Source organism: Eucalyptus grandis, chromosome 8 (genome assembly GCF_016545825.1).
Source record: "Eucalyptus grandis isolate ANBG69807.140 chromosome 8, ASM1654582v1, whole genome shotgun sequence".
NCBI classification, from domain to species: Eukaryota; Viridiplantae; Streptophyta; class Magnoliopsida; order Myrtales; family Myrtaceae; genus Eucalyptus; species Eucalyptus grandis.
In genome coordinates, this window is record NC_052619.1 from 60,817,247 (window position 1) to 60,836,620 (window position 19,374).

The window sequence follows — 19,374 nt, forward strand, 5'->3', positions numbered from 1 at the left end:
CTTCCCGGCGGCAAGGGCTCGACCCTCACCTTTTGCCTCCTCCCTTTTTATTTTTCCTTTTAATTATTAATATTTTAATATTTTAATTTAATTAATATTTATATTAGAATTCAAAAGACAAAACGATGTCGTTTTGGTGATTCGTTGCTGACTCAGTTCTCCGGTGTGTCACGTAAGCAAGTTATATTATTAAAAAATTGCTACATAGGATTTCTTTCTCCTAGCTTCTTTATGAAGGAATCTATTCCATCTAGTTGTGTCATTTTGCTTCCTGTGGTCCTGCTCATGGCTGATCGACTCTTAAGCATTTTTGTTGCCTGGCATAATCAATAACTCAGCGGATCTGCTCAACGTGTGTTCTACTTTCGCTGTTCCGAAACCAATCTGAAAGGACAGAATATATCAGTCGATGAGCTATCCCCTTCCATAGTGGGATATATCAGCAATCTCGTAGTCCACTTATAGAGAACACAAATGCAAGCAAAGTTTACTAATAGTTGCTATTCTGTTTACAATCCATCTAATTATCTAGAGGTAGAATGGTGTTTGTTGTTCTCTCGGATGAGACATAGGAAAGGGTCCTGCCTCAAAAGGATTCGTTTCACCGAGGAAAAAGGGTACCCTGTAGCTGCTAATACAAATACATGGTCGTGACTAATAATTGTCCGAGCAGTGGCCTCTATGCCCCGGCCAACCTGAGCCTAAGTTATTTTTGCAGCACGATAGACATCTAAGTTAGATAGTTGTAGTCTTTTGGGTTTTCAAGTCAGTGTGAATGGTGCGCCCGCATGGGAAGTCAGAAACAAATAGAGCATCTAATAGTGTTTAAGTGGACGTACCTCTAGATGACCATAGAAAATGCGGAGGGTGGACAAACCATCATTAGTAGCGGTTAAAATTCCCCCCTTTTGTCACGGACAAGGGCCAATGTCCGTGACACATCATAAGAGTCGATCCCCCTTTGGTCACGGACAAGGTCGCAAGGTATAATTAAGACTGTTTCAGAATTGAGATTGACTCTTATGATGCGTTAGTCCCTCAATTCTTTTTACGGTGCTCTTGAGGGTAATGCGGCAGCATATATGGCATGGTTATCTTGACGATTTTTTTCCATCATCCATCTTCGCCTCTCTTAGATAAACTGGTGCAATTAATACATATGCAAAACTCAATGCCAGAAGTTTTTGGCAGAGGATTCCTCTAGTATTCATCTAGGGAATCATCCGCTCTTTCATTCCTGAAATTGAAGGCTGAGGCTCTAGTTAGATGTCAAAGTATCAGGTCAAAAGAAATTTGATGAAAACATCACTCAATGAAGGACTTTGCATTGCACCTCTGTTACTTCTCGCCTCTCGAGTTTTCACCTTTCCATTTCAATGAGATTTGCTAATGCAGTTTAGCCTGGAAGATCCTAGAGCCAAGAGGTTTATTCAATTTTTAAATACTTGTGCACAGTTGATCTAGTTGTTTGCTTTCTTGAAAGTAACCACATACCCAGAGGGTAAGTAAGATTGGTGTAGAAATCGCCCGCACGGTTCCCATAAGTAAGATTCTCGGGATACTTACAGCGGGACCAAGCATAGTCTGCTGCTGCACGCAATGCACTCATTCCTTTGGGACCCTCACAAGAGGACAACGACAGGGATGCATCTAACATCAGCCTTGTAATTTGATGAGCCCATTGTGCATTCGCCACGTAAAGTGGTGATTCATCGGCAGCATTAAAAATGTTACACAGTTCATGATCATCTTCAATCAGCAATTTCTCTCGCTGCACAGTGCAGTGCAGTGTGTCCTTGTCCGAATTTGCCATTCGAAGAATCTCTTTGCATGCATCAACTTGTCCTTATTCAAAAACCCAATGCAGTCGATTTGCAAACTTAATGGACAGTTGTTTCAAAGCATCTTACTTCAGCAGCAACATGTAGGGTAATGTCTCTTCTGGAGTGCTTTGCCAGAGAAGGAATGATCCCGATGGACAATGAATGTAAGGTATGATTATAAAAAGAGGAAGAAGTCGAGCTACAAGAAAAATGCCTGCTGCTACCATAGTAGCGGCATGTATAAGAGCCGAAATGGGAGTAGGGCCTTCCATGGCATCAGGTAACCATACATGAAGGGGGAATTGTGCCGATTTCGCAACTGCACCTGCAAATAAAAGAAAGGCACACAAAGTAAGAAATAAAAAAGGAACCTCATTATTTTATTTTATTTTATTTTTGGTAAAGAAAAAGGAACCTCATTATTATAAATCAAGTTATTCAATATTTGGAACAAATCCCTTTTTATCACAAAGATGTTATGGAGACGGGATTTGATCAAAAATTCTCACTATTTCTTATATTGATGGACCCCACGCCCCTATGGTGAAATCGGTAGAGACGTCGCAGAAGAGTATCTACAATCAACTTTACCTCCTTGTATTGAGCGGCAGCACAAAGAACGTTGTTCTACTAGGGCGTTGTTTCGTGGAAAGGGAAAAAGGGAGAATGTAAACCCAATGCATGTGCGTGAAAGAGCATGCCTGCACAAGTTCAAATTTGGAGGTAAATAACAATATTTGAACAAGGAGTAATAACTCGTCTTCTATAATTGATTAATTATTGAGTGTTACTATTTTCAAATTACGATTGCCGACTATATAATCAAGCTATGGTCCATAAAGGTAAGTTATTGGTGAGTTATTGGTTATAAGTGAAAACAAGTTCCTGCGATTAAATATAAATTATGACTGAAAATTAAATTACAGGACCTGTTCTAGACTCAAAATGTACCCTTTTCATGTCTAGGCCTATATGAGATAGAAATACGATAGATAACATTTTGAGAGAATTTCAATTCAACTTTATCTAATACTAGCATGTAATCTTGACGATTCAAGGATACTTTAATTCTCAAAAAAAAAAAAAATGCAATTTTTTATAGAATTAAAAAGCTTGTTCGTACTTCATACGTAAGCAACAGTCGCTTAGCATAGGCAGCTGATGATATACATTACGATAATCAGAAATTGATTAAGTTAACATTAGTCATGTGTCAAGATTTCGGTTTCCAAATCTCTACAGATCTTTGTATACCATGATTTATGTTTTAGATACTGTATTGTTGTTTCCATGTTCAACAACCTGTATCCAGATTGAGCCTATATTATTGTGCTCAAGTCCTGCCTCCAATTTGTTATCTATGTTCCAGGAAACCAATAAGAGATAACGAAACAATTGGACATGTCTTGACTGCAACAAAATAGCACCAAATTACATGTCTTGTTCAATTGGAATGGACAACTGGGCAGCTCTTTACTTTAAGTGACTCAATCAGTAACCCAACCTTGTCCCATAGCTCGAAAATAACGACGAGAATGTACCAAACAGCATAATTCTTCCTGGAGATTGGTGGCGGGCCCTATGCTGCATGAACAAATTCATGACAGCAATAGGAATGAGCTTCTGCTGATGTTTAAAGCCTAAGCATGAAAAGAAACAAAAGATCCTGGACTCTCGAAGAGCTACGGCCTTCTTTTGGTAAACCTTAGATTGCTAACAAAATTTAGGATTAGCCATCGAAAAGCCATTCCCCTCTTAAAGAAAGTGTAATCACAGCATCTCAATTCAGAAGTTGATGCACATAATGATAGGCATGTACGAATATTCCAAAGAGCTTACAAGGAAACATGACACCTAGTAACTACTGGGTACAATGGAAAAGAACATTGAAAGCCTAAGATTAATCCTGGGAAGCAACAGACTTTGATCCCATCACATGAAGTACAAACAACATAACAAATAAATTCAAGCATTCCGAAGTATTCTATTAGCACTGGCAGCTTCTATTGATTCCAGTTCTTCCACAACTTTAGACATGGAAGGCCGCTGCTTACGTTCCTGTTCAAGGCATATTGAAGCTAGTTGTGCTATTCGGAGTGCAGATTCTGCATGATATTCACCCCCCAATCTAGAGTCCATTATAGTCCTCAAGTTTTTTTTACTGTATAAGTGTGGCATGGCCCACTCCACCAAAGTAGCCATGCCTGATGGATGCCTCGGATCACACGCCCTTACGCCTGTTAGTATCTCAAGTAACACGATGCCGAAACTGTAAACATCACTCTTTACACTGAGACGCCCTGTAAAATCCGAGAGTTTTATGTGATGTTGCGGCGAAGCATCAGAAAATAACTTCCCCGTGCTATTGAAAAAATTCAAGACCGAGCGTCAGTCAACACTATGCCACCAAAAAGCACTTTACAATGGAAACATTACCAGTTGCTCTGTATTCAGGGGCAGCATAACCAGAGGTACCCACAAACTGTGTTGAAACATGTGACTTGTCCTCAGGAGGACCAGACCTCACCAATCCGAAGTCCGAGAGTTTGGCCATGTAAGACTGCAGAAGAATCAGACAGTGGATTAGACTCGGTTTCCAGCCTAACTATAAATTGCAAACTTTAGTGAATCTAGCCAAAAAAAAAAGGAGATATCTAAAAGCAACTGGGGACTAGTTAAGGGTCTTGTCTTAGGTTCTGAACTTGACATCAAATCTAAGAAGGATAGATTTGCAATCGACTATAATCCGTCCATCAGTTGGGCAGAGGGGAACATAGGATCTCCTCTCGCTATTATGACTCTTTTCTCCTGCTTAGAGGACAAAATATCACGTCTTCAAAGTGAGACACTCGGCATGTCATCGTCGTCATCATCCTTCTCCCAAGAATTTGAGTAGAATGATAATAGAGCTCATATGAATTTTGTGATACAAGACCATAATCATTGTAAGGAGGATAAAATAATAACCCCATCTAGCAAAATATTTGCAGTTTTGAAATCCCTGTGTATCATGTTACAGGAATTGTGCAAGAAGGCCAGGCCTCTGGCAGCCCCGACCATAATCTTGAGGCGTACATCCCATGGAAGACTTGCAGTGGAGCCCCCTGTACCATAGTAATGGACTGTAAAACGTAAGTAATGCTTCAATGCGAGTGCATGTTCAAACCAGCCTGAATTTTGAAATTAGCACATGCATCGACTATGACCATCAACTAAGTTTCATCGAGGTCAATTTGCACTGTTTAGTATGTAGGGACTGATCAAGTAGATATGCTAAACAATTGTCATCCTTAAGGAGACTTTTCCGAAATTTACAGAGTGATTAGACCACTTACTTCTGAATATCTGGTTTCCCAAACTGCCCATTGGCATGAACTCATAAACAAGAGCTAAATTTTCATTGTCCTGACAAAATCTCAGGAGCTTGGCAAGGTTAGGATGAGATATCGCTCCAATAAAGGCTATCTCCCTCTGCACAAAAATAAGCAAAAGAGTTTCACACATGGTCAGTAGTAAAAGATATGAAAGAAAAGGAAGCCCCCACGCTAAACTAGGTAGATGTTATTCTCCTCAAGCGTCAAATGGTCAAAGAAATGAAACGATCACAATGGAATAGTTGATATCGAAACAAAAGGTACAGAATGGAACTCAGACCCAATTTCCTATGAAATGTTCAGTTTAACTAGTAGTTTTGACTGAAGACTCATGGTCATTATGCATCTTGTAATATAAAAAATATTGGTAAAACGTACTAGCTCTGTAGAAAATATCCAGCTCGCCATGAACCCGTATTAGCCATGCAAAATCATTGGAATTTGTGACTGAAACCATTTATAATTTGCGATCAAATTGGTGACTTTATCTTGCAGTGGTGTATCCACCCTTTATGGTTTGACAAGCCTTGCAATTTGTTTTAGTTCTTGAATATAGAAGGGGATTCGCCCGCAGGAAGAAGAAAACAAGTTCACTATGAAAAAAAAAGAACCGCATTGCCTTAGTCAAAGAATTTAGAAAGACGAGTTGCCTAGGGGCTATGATCACGTTGAAAGGGTTGATCATTACATGGATGGAAGACCGTGAGCTTATATTTGCGCAATTTCTTCATTCCTTGCAACCGAATTACACTAGGTAGGTTCTTCCATTAGTTAGCATCACACAAGCCAATGGCCACACACACTCCATGACACGGGTTTACTAAGTCAATTACAAAATAAAAGAAATGCAAAAGAAAGTTCATCACCGTGAACTAAATGAAGCCCTAAAATATATTTTGCTGAGGAGCTTAGTGACCAAATAGTCTCAAGAACAAAATCGCTTCTTAGATTCTTCTTTTACTTCATTTAAATTCGTTGAAAAAACTCCTATCAGGTTTTGAAGTTGACAAAACTTTTTATTTTTGTTCTTATTCTGAAGAATATTAGACTTCTGAGCTATATCACAAACTTTTGTTAAAGTCTATTTATTTCGAAGTCTTTCTCACTCGTGATCCAGGCGAAACCAAGTCCAAAACGAAGATATAATCAGAGTCAGGATTATTGATCTTACAACAAGGATTCAATATGAACGTTATAGAGATTTATCTTTAATATCTGGTTTTTTGGCGAAGAATCTCACTTACCTTTTATAAATACATTGATTGAATCAATCACGAATTAATGAAATCAATTTTGAAAACAAGTTCCTTTGTGGAAAGCATTTACTTTTGGAAACCTAGATTCTAATTGTATGGGCAACCAGTTTTCATCTCAATCTTTTAAACAGTTACAAGATTTCCTTAATTAATTTTGTCCAACAGATTGATTGGAAGAAATTCCTCTAGAGAATGCCAACGGCTAAAAAGCGTAGAGGAGTATTTAAGGAGGTCATTCAGTCCATTTGAGATAGGGCGTGAAAATTGAAATTTCAAAGTTTGAGGCCTTTCCAACCTCTTGTTCTTCAATGACAGCGCTTACAAATTGTATTCAAGAGAGAAAAACACAAGAAAAGTGACTTAGCGAGAGAAAAAGAAATCTTCCACTGAGTGTTTGCACTCAAAACATTGTACTTCTCTGTTGATACTTTAGTGAATTTCAGCTAGAATGCTATCAGCGTGGGAGAGTGGACGTAGGCTTGCCGAACCACTATAAATCTCTTGTGCAATTTTCTCTTCCCTTCACTCTTTTTAGCTTTATTCATTGCAATCTTCTTCTGAACTTTTCAAAACTCTAAACCATTTTTATTTGAGTCTGAATTTACTTCAAAAGTCTAGCGGCGCTTCTAGTCAGACTTTGACTCTTCCTCAAACTTTGTTTGCAATATAACTTATTCTGCATTTATTTTCTTAATTTTTTTAACACCTATTCATCCCCCCTCTAGGTGGTAGTAATTTTTCAAAATTCAAATAATGCACATTGTGTACACTAAAGTGGGGGGTTAGATAACTAAAAACTTCACAAGGATTGTGAACATAGGTTTAGGTAATATCACCAAACAATTAACACTACTCAGTCAGGCACCAACGATAGTGTTGTCTGCTGCCCACAGTCATAACTTTGCACCCCAACAAAGCCGATGAGGCCATCAATGAACTATCAAAAATATCTTATCTCTCTATCCACAAGGGCCCTTTCGGAAAGAAAATTAAAAGGCCAGGCCACCACTTATAGAAATCCTGGGATAATCAACTTCAAATACATATGGATTTGCGTCTATATAGTCATATAAATTCATGTTGTCCAGTAATTCTGCCACTGCTATTTTCACGAGGATGTTTATCGACCCAGCTGAGTTGGGCATGACAACAAGCTCCCATCAGTTCCATCATGCATTTGGGTTGTTTCATTTTTGTAATTGACAAAGCAAAGTATTTGTATTCCGAGAAAGGAATTGAAGACGACTTAGTTCTTACCCGCCACTGTCTATACCCTTGAGCACCAGCCGGCTTTAATATTTTCACAGCTATTATAGTCTCTTTACTTCCAGACTGTTGCTTCCCATGAAGCATTCCTTTATAGACACGACCAAATCCTCCCTCTCCGAGCAGCGCTTCTGCTGGAAAATTTTTAGTCGCCTCTTTTAACTCTGCGAAACTGAAGACGGTCAAGCTGGGGTCTGCCACAATCTTTCTATCTCCGAAGGCCCTTTTATCACGGGCAGCCAGCAAGTCATGGCTATTGCTGGCTGCAGGAGATGATGAAGTAGTGCGGGCAGCCGACAAGTTATGGCTATTGCTGGCTGCAGAAGATGATGAAGTGGTGATTTTCCACTTCGCTCCTGTAGTTTCAAAAAATAAAGACAAACAACAGAGAAAGTTGCTTCAGCCGATAACAGGAAGAACATTAAAGACTCAAATCTGAAGCACAAAGATTCATTCTATAGAGACTACACACAGACGTAAAGATAAAGATAAATATAGGAAAAAATTTGAAGAGTACCAGATTTGGGATGACCAGCATAGCTAGGAGTAGGGAAGTTGGGACTACCAAAACACACCCCCATCTCTCTCTCTCTCTCCCTCTCTATCTCTCTCTCTCTCGACAAAAACTACTGTCTTTTCGCTGCCTTGCCTCTACCAAATTTTATTTCCTCGGGAGAAGGGGATGTTGACTTGATGTTACGGATAGACAGGCGAAACCACCTAAATGGGCGGTGCCGACATTGTCAGGTTCACCTAAGATCATCAATTGGTCCCCCTTCTTTCGTCCTACCCCGTCACATTCAGCCTCCTCCTGCCCCGTCTCTTTCTCTTTCTCTCTGTTTTTGGCTCCTTGTTTTGGGGAAATTCCTTTGAGAAACGGCACCGTGCCATGCTTCTCTAGGATTCCACTTGTGGTGATGGGGCAGCTTCAACCCAACTTGCAGCTCTCTCGCTCACTCATGTCACCCCCGGACCAGATCCAACTTATCCTTCAAAAAGCACTTTCCTCTCTTCCCATCACTCCATATTCCGCCTCCTCCTCCTCCTCCTCCTCCTTAGTTAACCTTCATTCTAACTCTTTTTTTGGCTCTCTTGATCCCGTTTGGCTCATTTAGGTGGGTGGGACGCTAATTAAAGACCAGCCCAAGCACACCAGTCCAAGAGAGTGCAAAAGGGTCCAAGAGAGACAAAATGTTGGCTCACATCATCATCACTGTTTTCGCAATATTGTTGCGACCCACAGGGGACGTGGTAAGACCGGAAGATCTCAAACCTGGAGATCGCATCTGTACTTATCGGCTGCATGGCCTATACACCCACCATGTTTAGTTATTCATCCTCCTCTTCTTATTGTTCTTCATTTTTAGCATGGATATTTTTAAATGTGGCTCGACTAAATTTTCCTTTTATTATCTTATGTTGGCCCAAACAATAAAAGTTGCATAGCTTCAGAGATAAAGCCTCTCCTCCAACGGTCCTCTGCCACCGTCGCACGTTCCAGCGGCTCCCCCATTGCCGCCCCTCTCCTCAGCTGTCCAGGTGTTCGACGAAATGCCAGAGAGAGAACCTGACTGAGCTGTGCTTCATTTCTTTCTTTCTAGTCGCCGATCCATTTCCAGCTTCGCTGTTATACTTCTCAGCAGTTCCTGCTTCGACCATCTCCATCTCCAGCGAATCTCTATCTTAGACTCTTCATCTCTGCTTCGCTACTTTTTGTTGGTGACAACGATCCATCTCGCAGGTTTTCAAGGACATAGATCCGACAACGATGGTACGAACATGGCATGGGAAAGCAAGCGTCCCAAAGTCGTCGTCGTCGTCGTCGTCATCGTCATCGGGAAACAAGCTCGTCGTTGTTCCTCCCTCTGAGGCTTTAATCAAGGGTAAAACACTTTTTGAAAATTGTCTTGTTGGATATTTCCTTGCTGCCAATGCATCATTCTACTTAGTGAAAGGTATTGCGGAGAAATCATGGTGATTCTACAATAACTAATTACCACATGTGGAATAATTTGGACAATTGATTCTTTTTCCACATACTCATTATTGATTATAACAGGAATCTACGCTGGAGAGGGTTATGTGATTCATTTAACACGAACAGGAGTTGAGGAGACAGTCTCCATCGCTTCCAGCAAGAAGGCATGAATCTCCATTCCCTCCGCTTATATGCATATGGGGGCCACAACTTGGGTATTGGCTGACGAGATGGGGGACTCGCACCACCTTACCCGAGACCAAATTGCCCCAGGAAATCGTGAACAAGGCTCGCGAGCTTCATGAGCACGATAGTTTCAGCAAGTACAACCTCATCAATAACAACTATGAGCATTTCACCTTGTTTTGCCGGACCGGCATACGGGCAAGCGCACAGGCAGCATTGGCCAGTGCTTCTCTGCAGAAGATCAGTGAAGTCAAAGATGTTCGTGAATTTTCTGCGTGCGAAGTAAGTTCAAGTGACTCGAAATTCCATGAATCCTTTTCCCTATCTGTCTTATTACTAGCAACTATTTTCATCTGTTTGAGAGCCATTGTCTGTCATCCAGCAGTAAAAGGAGTGTGATTTTAGTTTTGTATATCCAGTTTTGGACTGGAATGGGCAGCGAGAGACATGCTCACGTACGCGGAGGAAGGACTGAGATAAGAAAATGTAAGTAAGCCGCAAAACTATGTTCATTGTTATTTGATGTGCCTGGAAATATGTAGGGACTTCTGCCTGTTGGTGCTCGGTCCTCTTAGTTGGACTTGCCAAAAGAAGGCAACATCTAATCCTGAAATGAACCTCTCGCATTAAAATCACTTCACTTTGGTGCATATTGGATACATTATTTTGGCATTCGAGAAACAATTGGAGAAACGAGACAACAGTGATTGTCAACTTCATCCCTGTAGTTTCACAAACAAAAAAGAAAGAGAAAACGGAGAGGATTGCTTCAGACGATGACAAGAAGAAGATTAAACACTCCAAACTGAAGCACAAAGATTCATTTTAAAGAGACAAGATAGATGTACAGATAAAAGAAACCTCTTGCAAAAACTTCAAAGAGTACCTGTTTTGAGGGAACCAGTAAAGGTAGGAGTAGGGAAGTCAGGAGTACTATAACACACCCCCATCTGTCTCCTTGCCTCTCCCAGGTCTTGTTTCCTCGATCATGCCACGGAAACAACAGCCAATATACTCACGCTGAATTCCTAAGACCGTACATCGTTTTTTCTTTTTCTCGCCCACAAGCAGCCTGACTTGCACGCACATCCTTGTCCTCATTAGTTGATTTTCTTGTCTCTACCATAGCAGATCCCACAAAACTCCAGTGCAATTATAGTTCGCACTCGCGGGGGACTTTTTACCAACCAAAAAAACAATAAATGAGAGAGAAAGATGAAAGCCATTCAGTGAGGCACAATTATTGAAAATCTCCCCTTCAGCCATGGGAGTGCTGCACGGCACTTACTAATTGAAATTTAATGCTACGAAATACCACAAATTAGTATTCACATTAATTTTTTTACCATCAAAAACCCCAATTTAGTTCATTTGTGATAAATCTACCTTTGTTTCCAAGAAATTGGATCAATACTAGAACAAATCCAGGCACAAACCCACGGGGAACCCCAACCGCAACCCCAGCCAAGCCATGACCTAGCCTCCTCATCCGCTACTGCAACCACCCCTGAGATAATCCATGCCCCACTACAATCTACCTCTCCTCCGTCCAAAATCCCCCCTCCGCCTGCAGAAAATTCACAAGCTCTAGCCTGAGTCGTCCACGCTCTGGAGATGAGGCGTGAGATGGAGAAGCCCTGGTTAGCTGAGAAAGCTGGGGGAACGGAGCAGATCTGTGGAGCCGAGGGACGTACCAAGAAGCCCGTGAGAAAGAGGGGCAAAAAATGATCCCCGGTTTTAGAAGTGTATTTTCTGTCGACCGCAAAAGAATTTCCCCACTCTAGTCCTACATGAATTAAAAATAGGATAGATAACATTTTGAGAGAATTTCAATTCGACTTTAGTCAATACTAGCATGTAACCTTTGCACGATTCGAGGGTACTTTAATTCTCGAAAAAAACGAAATGCAACTTTTTATAAAACTAAAATCTTGTTCATACTTCATGTGTAAGCAACAGTCCCTTAACATAGGCACATTATAATATACATTGCAATGGTAAGAAATTGATTAAGTTGACATTATTAGTCATGTGTCGAGGTTTCGGTTTCCAATTCCCTGCAGATCTTTGTATACCATGATTTGTGTTTTCGACACTATATTGTTGTTCCCGTGTTCAACAATCTGTATCCAGATCGAGCCTAGATTATTGTGCTGAAGTCCTGCCTCCAATTTGCTGTTGTTCCAGGACACCAAGAAACGATAACGAAACAATTGGACAAGTCTTAGCTGCAACAAAATAGCACCACATTACATGTCTTGTTCATCTTTAATAAATAACTGGGCAGCTCTTTGCTTTAAATGAGTCAATCAGCAACCCAACCTTGTCCCAGAGCTCAAAAATGACTACGAGAACGGACCAAACAGCATAATACTTCTGGAGATTGGTGGCGGGCCGAGTACTGCAACTGCAAGAACAAATTTCTGACAGCAATAACAATGTGCTTCTGCTGACGTTCAAAGCTTGAGCATGAGAAGAAACAAAAGAGCTTGGACTCTTGAAGAGCTACAGACTACTTTTGGTAAACCTTAGATTGCTAACAAAATTGAGGATTAGCAATCGAAAAACCAGTCCCCTCTTAAAGAAAGTGTAATCACAACATCTCAACTAGGTTGATGCACATAATGATAGACACGCATGAATATTCCAAAGAGCTTACAAGAAAACACAATGCCTAGTAACTACTGGGTACAGTAGAAAAGAACATTCAAAGCCCACGATTTATCCTGGGAAGCAACAGACTTTGATCCCATGACATGAAGTACAAACGACATAATAAATTCAAGCTTTCCGAAGTGTTCCATTAGCACGGGCAGCTTCTATTGATTTCAGTTCTTCCACGACTTCAGACATGGAAGGCCGCTGCTCAGGTTCCGGTTGGAGGCATAATGAAACTAGCTGTGCTATTTGGTGTGCAGAGTCTGCGTAATATTTGCCCTTCAATCTAGAGTCCATTATAGTCCTCACTTTTTTTTTACTGGATAAGAGTGGTTTGGCCCACTTCACTAAATCAACTTTGCCTGCTGGACGGCTTGGATCAATTGCCCTCAAGCCTGTTAGTGTCTCAAGCAACACGACACCGAAACTGAAAACATTACTCTTTAGATAGAGATGCCCTGTAAAAACCACGAGTTTTATGCCATGTTGCAGAGGAGCATCAGAATATAACTTCCTGATATTATTGTGAAAATTCAAGACTGAACGTCCTTCAGCACTAAAAATCACCAAAAAGCACTTTACAATGGAAAAATTACCTGTTGCTATATATTCAGGGGCAGCATAGCCATAGGTATCCATAACCTGTTTTGAAATAGGCGACACCCTCACTTGAGGACCAGACTTCTCCAATCCACAGTCCGAGAGTTTGGCCGTGTAAGACTGCAGAAGAACCAGACAATGGATTAGACTCGGGTTTCAGCCTAAATATCAATCAAAAATTTCCATGAATCTAGCAAAAAACCATTTGGAGGTATCTAAAAGTAACTGGGGACCGGTTAATGGTCATGTCTCATGTTGTGAACTTAACATCAAATCTAAGAAGGATAGATTTGCAATCAACTATGACTCCTTTCTCCTGGTTAGAGGACAAAATTCCAAGTCTTTGAAGTGAGATACTAGGCATGTCATCGTCATCATTATGCTTCTCCCAAGAATTTAACTAGAATGATAATAGAGTTCATATAAATTTTGTGATACAAGACAATAATCATTATAAGGAGGATAAAATAACAACCCCATCTAGCAAAATATTTGCACTTCTGAAATCCATGTGTATCATGCGACAGCAATTGTGCAAGAAGGCCAGGCCTGTGGCAGCCCCGACCATAATCTTGAGGCGTACATCCCATGGAAGACTTGCAGTGGAGCCACCTGTACCAGAGTAATGGACAGTAAAACGTAAGTGATGCTTCAATGCAAGTTCATGTTCAAACCAGCCTGAATTTTGAAATTAGCACATGTATCGACTATGACTATCAACTGACCAAGTAGATATGCTAAACAATTGGCATCCTTAAGGAGACTTTTCCGAATTTTACAGAGTGATTAGACCACTTACTTCTGAATAGCTGGTATTCTAAACTGCCCTTTGGCATGAACTCATAAACAAGAGCTAAATTTTCATCATCTGGACAAAATCCCAGGAGCTTGGCAAGGTTAGGGTGAGATATCTTTTCAATAGAGGCTATCTCCCTCTGCACGAAAATAAGCAAAAGAGTCTCACACATGGTCAGTAGTAAAAGATATGAAAGAAATGGAAGCCCCCACACTAAACCAGGTAGATGTTTTTCTCCTTAAGCTTTAAATGGTCAAAGAAATGAAACAATCACAATGGGAAAGTTGATATCGGAACAAAAGGTACAGAATGGGAACTTAGACCTAATTTCCATTGAAATGTTCAGTTTAACTAGTAGTTTGATTGAAGACTCATTGTGATTGTGCATCCTGTAATATTAAAAACATATCAATATTGGTAAAATGTACTTCAAGTCATAATAGCTCTGTAGAAAATATGTAGCTCGCCATGAACCAGTACTAGCTATGCAGTATCATTAGAATTTATGACTGAAACCACTTATAATTTGCGATCAAACTGGTGACTTTATCTGGCAGTGGTGTATCCACCCTATATGGTTTGATAAGCCTTGCAATGTGTTTCAGTTCTTGAATATAGAAGGAGAACTCGCTCGAAGGAAGAAGAAAACAAGTTCACTATGAAAAGAACCGCATTGCATTAGTCAAAGAAGGTTAGAAAGATGAGTTGCCTAAGGGCTATGATCACATCGAAAAGGTTGATCATTACATGGATGAAAGACTGAACTTATATATGCGCAATTTCTTCATTCGTTGCAATCGAATTACACTAAGTATGTTCTTCCAATAGTTAGCATCATACAAGCCAATGGCCACACACACTACATGACATGGGTTTACTAAGTCAATTAAAAAATAAAATAAATGCAAGAAGAAAGTTCATACCGTTAACTAAATGAAGCCGTAAAATCTATTTTGCTGAGGGTGACCAAATAATCTCAAGAACAAAATCACTTCTCAGATTCTCCTTTTACTTAATTTCAATTCAAATAATGCACATTGTGTACACTAAAGTGGGGGGTTAATAACTGAAAACTTCACGAGGATCGTGAACATACATTTAGGTAATATCACCAACAATAGTGTTGTCTGCTGCCTACTGCCATAGATGCACCCCAACAAAGCCGATGAGGCCATCAATGAACTCTCAGAAATATCTGATCTCTCTATAACCAAAATCAGATGCAATTCCACAAGGGCCCTTTCAGAAACAAAATTAAAAGGCCAGGCCACCACTTATAGAAATCCTGGGATAATCAACTTCAAATACATTTGGATTTTGCGTTTACATAGCCATCATAATTGAGGTTGTCTAGTATTTCTCCTGCTATTTTCACAATGAGGGTGTTTATTGACAAAGTTGAGTTGGGTATGACAAGCCTCCATCAGTACCATCATGCATTTGGGTTGCTTCGGTTTTGTAATTGGCAAAGCAAAGTATTTGTACTCCGAGAAAGGAATTGAAGACGAATTAGTTCTTACCATCCACTCTCTATGCCCTTGAGCAGCATCCGGGTTTAATAGTTTCACAGCTATTATAGTCTCTGTACTTCCAGGCTGTTGCTCCCCATGAAGCATCCCTTTATAGACACGACCAACTCCTCCCTTTCCAAGCAGCGCATCGGCTGGAAAATTTTTGGTTGCCTCTTTCAATTCTGCGAAACTGAAGACGGTCAAGCTGGAGCCTGCCACAATCTTTCCACCTCTGAAGGCTTTTTTGTCGCGGGCAGCCAGTAAGTCAAGGCTATTGCTGGCTGCAGGAGATGGAGTAGTGGCGGCAGAAGATGATGGAGTGATTTTCCACTTCGCTCCTGTAGTTTCAAAAAAGAAAAACAAAGAACAGAGAAAATTGCTTCAGACGATGACAAGAAGAAGATCAAAGACTCCAATCTGAAGCGCAAAGATTCATTTTATAGAGACTACACGGATGTAAAGATAAAGATCACTGTCGGAAAAATTTTAAAGAGTACCTGATTTGAGATAACCAGCATAGCTAGGAGTAGGGAAGTCAGGAGTTCCATAACACACCCCCATCTATCTCTCTCTCTCTCTCTCTCTTTCTCTCTCTCTTAACAGGAATTACTGTCTTTAAGCCACCTTGCCTCTACCAAAAATTATTTCCTCAGGAGAAGAGGACGTTCACTTGATTACGTATAGAATTGAAACCACCTAGAAAGGCCCTCGATGCTGACGTTTTCTGGCCGCCCTAACACAGTCGTTAGAGAGTCAACGTGGCCTCCCACATCACTTTCCACACTAGTTGATTTTCTTATGCGCAAAGCAGATACCACAAATTTCCAGTACATTTCATATATTGACTCCCGGTAGACCTTTACCATAATATTTGACTTTTCGAAGGTGGTGGGATCCACACAAAAAATAAAGAAAAGGGAGTAGGAAAGAATAGGGCACGCCCGGTTTGAAAACAAACTAAGTTCCATTCAATAGAATGTAGAAATCCATAAAGTCGATCGAGAAGAAGCTTCCTCCTGTTCAGAAAGTCGTCTGCCGACTCTGCCCTGCTACCGCCGGAATAAAAGGTTAATACTTTTTTCTATAGATCATGTCCAATTCTATTTGGTGGAGACGTCAATGTCTATGGAAGGTTTTGTACCGCACTCCATGTTAGTTCTTTTCTCTTAGGCATCTTTCTTTGCAATCCAACAAACGAGTAACGAGTTTTTCATGGGAGGTTTGCTGTCAGCTTAGCTGGCAATAGTCCTATAAAGCCAAGGGGGAAATTGATTCCATTATCTGCTTTCGTGCGGTTAAGTCAGGTTTTTGCTTTCTTGCAGTGTATCCATCCATTCACAAACATTCCCAAAGCAGCAGCACAAAACGAAAAGGTATTATTAGGACCAAAAGAAATTATTTCATTTCCAAGACACGATCAATTTCCTTTCCCGATTTTATAGACGGCAAGAGATTAAGGGTAGACCAGCTCTGATCTTAGATTCCTGCAAAACATTCGGACAGCTTGGCCGAGCAGCTTTCTTAACTGCCGACGTGAAGGCAGCAACGGGCTTTTCTCTGAACGCCCTACAAATCTAACTATCTAGCAAATGCACGTCTTTTGCAAATCTTTGGTCGCTACACTTGAGACTTCCGAAGCTTTAGACCTAGACGGCTTCCACATAAGCAAGCCACTTCCAGGCACGCTGCTAGACCGATAGACAGCAACTTTCAAGCCACAATTTTCTCAAAGCCTACATGATTCCCTGCAATTAGCCAGGGACCCTTAAAAAGGTACCATCATTGGCCATTAATTCCAAAATGCACCCTCAGAAGCTCGAAAACTGCCAGGCAAAGATGGTGTGATTAAGCTGAGCTTTTTCTTTCATCATGCCATAGAAAGCTGTCTTGATCAACATTGCCTGAACCGCCTGTTTTAAATTCAATAGAGCTGAGCCTAGGAATCATCATCAGCCATGCACCGGTGTGGTCAAAAAGAAATTGCAGGAGAAACCGACTGCTAAATTCATGAACTCAAAAAAATTGAACACGCTAAGGGAGTACGATGTCATGCACATACCTACTAAGTTGTTAGACGACCAATAAGCTTTTAGAATTTTGCTTTGATATTCTCTCTAAATTGTAGAATTGTCATGCTCAGTATTGAATGGTAAGGGTGTGCAACCAAAAATGGACCGGCCCACCAGGAAAATAGGGTCGGGAATCGATTCCCGTTGAAACCAATTTGGGAACCGATTCCCGAAATTCGGAACCGGTTTAAACCGGTCCGGGAACTAAATCCAATTGATTACCCACCCAGGAACCGGTTTTGTAAGTATAATTTCAAATCCTATTTTTTTCCCTTATTTCTATTATTACTATCGCAATCACACGATATTTTCCCTTTTGTCTCTCTCAAACACGGATGGCACTCCTCCTCGTCTTTCCTCATCCTCACTTGCTTTCCTCCCTCATTGGCTCCCTCACGCACCATCCGACGGACAAACGATGTTTGTTGCCGACAAATTCTTATGAACGACATGAATTAACTAGCCTAATTTCTCTTTTGTAGGAGAATTTATGCTTACATAAATGAGTAGCTTCATGTATAGTTGTGGGAATAAAACTAATATTAAATCCATGTTTGTTGCTAATTTTTTGTCTTATGATTTTATTTATTATAATTAGCCCTATCGATCCTTAATTTTTCGTTTAGTCAAAAAATTTGTGTATTTATTTATTACAAATGCTTAATATTTCAATACAAATTAGGAGAACTACGTTATTTTCTCATGTATTAATTTAAAATTCGAAGTCGTATAAGATATCGGGAAATTGTAAAATGGGTTCCAATAAAACCAAAATTGACCTTAGAACCAGACCCAAAAAATGTAATAAGTCGGGTATAGGATTCAATATAAACAAGGTTGAGTATAAGATCCAAAAAATAGGAATCGTTATAACAAGGTCGAATACAAGATTCAAGTCTAGACTCTATCCACCCTAGACCCAATCACCTCTATTGAATGAAGGTGCATGATTTAGGATTTGCTTTTAGCCTTTTATATTTTTCACTTTACTTTTGAACAGTTACTAAATGTATTCTTTTATTCAAAAATTATTCTCAAGAAAAAAAAAAAAAAACCTAAATTATTCCGAGAATACAAGTGTTACCAAACCTATCCTTAACCGGCAATAGTCCTATGAAGCCAAAAAGGGAATTGATTCCATTATCAGATTTCGTGTGGTTAAGTCGGGTTTTAGCTTTCGTGCAGAGTATCCACCCACTCACAAACATTCCCAAAGCAGCAGCACGAAATGAAAAAGTACCATCAGGACCAAAAGAAATTATTTCATTTCAAAGACAATCAATTTCCTTTTCCAATTTTATAGACGGCAAGAGATTAAGGGAAGACCAGCTCTGATCTTAGGTTCCCGCGAAACATTTGGTCAGCTTGGCCGAGCAGCTTTCTTAACGCCGACAGGAAGGCAACGGGCTTTTCTCTGAACGCCCTACAAATCTAACTATCTAGCACCTTCAAAATGTACGTCCTTTGTAAACCTTTGGTCGCTACACTTAAGACTTCCGAAGCTTTAGACCTAGACGGCTTCCACATAAACAAGCCACTTCCGGGCACGCTGCTAGACCGATAGAAAGCAAGTTTCAAGCCACAATTTTCTCAAAGCCTACATGATTCCTGCAATTAGCCAGGGACCCTTAAAAAAGTACCGTCATTGGCCATTAATTCCAAAATGCACTCTCAGAAGCTCGAAAACTTCCAGGCAAAGATGATGTGATTAAGCTGAGCTTTTTCTTTCATCATGCCATATACATAGAAAGCTGTCTTGATCAACATTGCCTGAACCGCCTGTTTTAAATTGAATAAAGATGTAGAGCTGAGCCTAGGAATCATCATCAGCCATGCGCTGGTGTGGTCAAAAAGAAA

General features: G+C 40.3%; 3 protein-coding genes and 1 long non-coding RNA gene across 5 annotated transcripts; 1 reads left to right on the plus strand and 3 right to left on the minus strand.

Annotated features, from left to right (window-relative positions):
* Positions 1–3,655: 3,655 nt before the first annotated feature.
* On the minus strand, positions 3,656–4,377 carry LOC104417633 (probable serine/threonine-protein kinase PIX13). Its single transcript, XM_039301124.1, has 2 exons — positions 4,260–4,377; positions 3,656–4,123 (listed from the first exon to the last, which is right to left on the minus strand). Exons 1-2 carry the CDS (start codon positions 4,375–4,377, stop codon positions 3,789–3,791), a joined length of 453 nt encoding a protein of 150 aa, XP_039157058.1. The 3' UTR covers positions 3,656–3,788.
* A 3,036-nt stretch (positions 4,378–7,413) lies between these two features.
* Positions 7,414–8,330, minus strand: LOC120287763 (probable serine/threonine-protein kinase PIX13). The gene is made up of 2 exons (XM_039301119.1): positions 8,237–8,330; positions 7,414–8,075 (listed from the first exon to the last, which is right to left on the minus strand). The coding sequence occupies exons 1-2, from the start codon at positions 8,298–8,300 to the stop codon at positions 7,519–7,521; spliced, it is 621 nt and encodes a 206-aa protein (XP_039157053.1). The 5' UTR covers positions 8,301–8,330; the 3' UTR covers positions 7,414–7,518.
* Positions 8,331–9,493: 1,163 nt separating this feature from the next.
* LOC120287768 lies at positions 9,494–10,631 on the plus strand. Its single transcript, XR_005546045.1, has 3 exons — positions 9,494–9,602; positions 9,779–10,165; positions 10,303–10,631. It is a non-coding gene; the product is annotated as an uncharacterized LOC120287768 (long non-coding RNA).
* Positions 10,632–12,107: 1,476 nt separating this feature from the next.
* LOC104429580 (probable serine/threonine-protein kinase PIX13) lies at positions 12,108–16,035 on the minus strand. 2 transcript variants are annotated; one of them, XM_039301126.1, is made up of 6 exons: positions 15,946–16,035; positions 15,458–15,786; positions 13,941–14,076; positions 13,617–13,753; positions 13,138–13,261; positions 12,108–12,936 (listed from the first exon to the last, which is right to left on the minus strand). In XM_039301126.1, exons 1-6 carry the CDS (start codon positions 16,007–16,009, stop codon positions 12,665–12,667), a joined length of 1,062 nt encoding a protein of 353 aa, XP_039157060.1. In that variant the 5' UTR covers positions 16,010–16,035; the 3' UTR covers positions 12,108–12,664. The 2 variants fall into 2 exon arrangements, with proteins under 2 accessions (XP_039157060.1, XP_039157059.1); XM_039301125.1 differs by having other exon boundaries at positions 12,112–12,999.
* Positions 16,036–19,374: the final 3,339 nt, after the last annotated feature.